Source organism: Drosophila subpulchrella, chromosome X, assembly GCF_014743375.2.
Source record: "Drosophila subpulchrella strain 33 F10 #4 breed RU33 chromosome X, RU_Dsub_v1.1 Primary Assembly, whole genome shotgun sequence".
NCBI lineage: Eukaryota > Metazoa > Arthropoda > Insecta > Diptera > Drosophilidae > Drosophila > Drosophila subpulchrella.
The window spans coordinates 9431918-9433680 of NC_050613.1; the positions used below are offsets into that span (position 1 = coordinate 9431918).

The 1763-nt window shown below is 41.0% G+C and overlaps 1 protein-coding gene across 1 annotated transcript; it reads left to right on the forward strand.

Moving 5' to 3' along the window:
* Positions 1–953, forward strand: LOC119557173. The gene has a single exon (XM_037869778.1). It carries the CDS (start codon positions 67–69, stop codon positions 856–858), a length of 792 nt encoding a protein of 263 aa, XP_037725706.1. The 5' UTR covers positions 1–66; the 3' UTR covers positions 859–953.
* The last annotated feature ends 810 nt before the right edge of the window (positions 954–1763 follow it).

The window sequence follows — 1763 nt, forward strand, 5'->3', positions numbered from 1 at the left end:
TCGGTTGTCACTCAGTTCACTGGAGAGCTCCTACTTGCATACCTTTCTATCATATTTATATCGAAGATGACTTCGTGCTACGGCTATCGTTGCCCCTACGAGGATGGCATGGACTTATCCTGCGTGAGTTTGAACTATGGTCGCAGGATCGTACGGATGAACAGGTACGCCCTCCTGTTGACTGCCCTCAAGAAGATGCCGCCAAGGCCGCAGAAAACGGCCCGTTTGTTTCAGCCCAAGCTGGAGAAGGACAAGAACAATTCGACTCCTTCAATGATTGCAGCCCAAAAGGATAGGGTAAAGGATATACAGCTAGCAGCTCCGGAGGTCAAAGAATCGGAATCCGGGCACGGACGCAATCATCGTGGTGCCCGGATCTTTGATCGCCATTCCGGATCGAAACGCACTGGTGTCAAGGCGGTGGACAAGCGCAATGGGGCCGGGGCCCATAACTGGGGATCGCCGGAGCAGGAGATCCAGATGCACCAGAAGGACGATTCTCGCAGGAACAAGCAATCGCAGGATGTGCCCATCCAATCCAAGGCGGCTGTAGAGAAGAATTCATCGAAGGATTCGCCGGTGCAACTCACACTGGACGAGTGGCGTGCCATGCAGGCCCAGATGAAGAGATTACTTCAGAAGAATCAGGAGAAGGCTTCCGAGGATGACGAGGCAGGGTCAGGAAAATCGGGAAGATCCGGTGATGAGGCCGCAGGTCGACGTTCTGGCCGCCAATTGCGTCAAGTCGACATCAAGCTCTATTTCAGTTCCAAACCAGGACCCATTTTGAAGATCAGCGACTACCCAAAGTCCTGTCCAAAGGTCCACGATAAGGGGCAGTTCCTAAAACTTTCCTAAGTCAACATTTTCAAGTTGCCTTTCCTCACTGTAATTCAAGTAAATTTTGGTATTTCGCTTTATGTTCATGTTACTTACATCAATGTGATTCGGTATTATGTTTAAAAAAGCGAATGATTTAAGGCAAAAAAAAGCTTTTGGATCTTCAAAATTGTAATAAAATTGCCATAGATCAAAGCCAATAAAACTGTTTTTCGATCTTTGAGGGATAATATTAAATAAATTCTAATAATTAACTTACCATATTATATGTTTCAAAATGCATGTTTTTCAATATTAAATGATTACGCAATGCCTCTTTTTGTGTCTTTTATAAATTTTTAATATATTCACCTTTATTTTTCTTATTTAAAGGAGTATAGGAATTATATTTAATCATTGCATATTTACTACAAATTATTTGTTTCCCGTCTATTAAGCTATGCAAGAAAACGTATTTTTATAAAGAATCAAGAGCAGATCTGTTTTTCACAGTACCAACTCTTATTTTAGCCAAACAACATCTACAAAGAATTTTAATGGCAGATATAATGTCCCAACATAAATTCAAACATTTCCTTTATATTCTGTAGTTTTAAGGCATTTGCAAACTTACTGTTTTGCTTGTATAATACATAATAGTACAAGTGGAAAAGAAAATTATTTGTAAAATCACAAAAACTATCTATCTGTAAGTAGTCCTTTGAAGGTTTTTCTATAGGTTCTCCCAGACATGATTTTTGATTTAAATTGAGTAGGACTCCGCCATTGAAATTGCCTTATTTTATTTTTCGAGCGTCGAAGCTCTGGGGAAAAACCTTAAATTCCCTTTAAGGTTGTCCGCACTGCTTCGAATGGAATTTTCCGACGTCACCGCAAAGTTTTCAGTTTTCCATGTTGTGTTTCCGCTTGTTTCCCTCCTAGTT

Bases quoted from the DNA above. Each gene is read 5' to 3' on its own strand.
- LOC119557173 (XM_037869778.1), top strand. From the start codon at position 67: ATGACTTCGTGCTACGGCTATCGTTGCCCCTACGAGGATGGCATGGAC.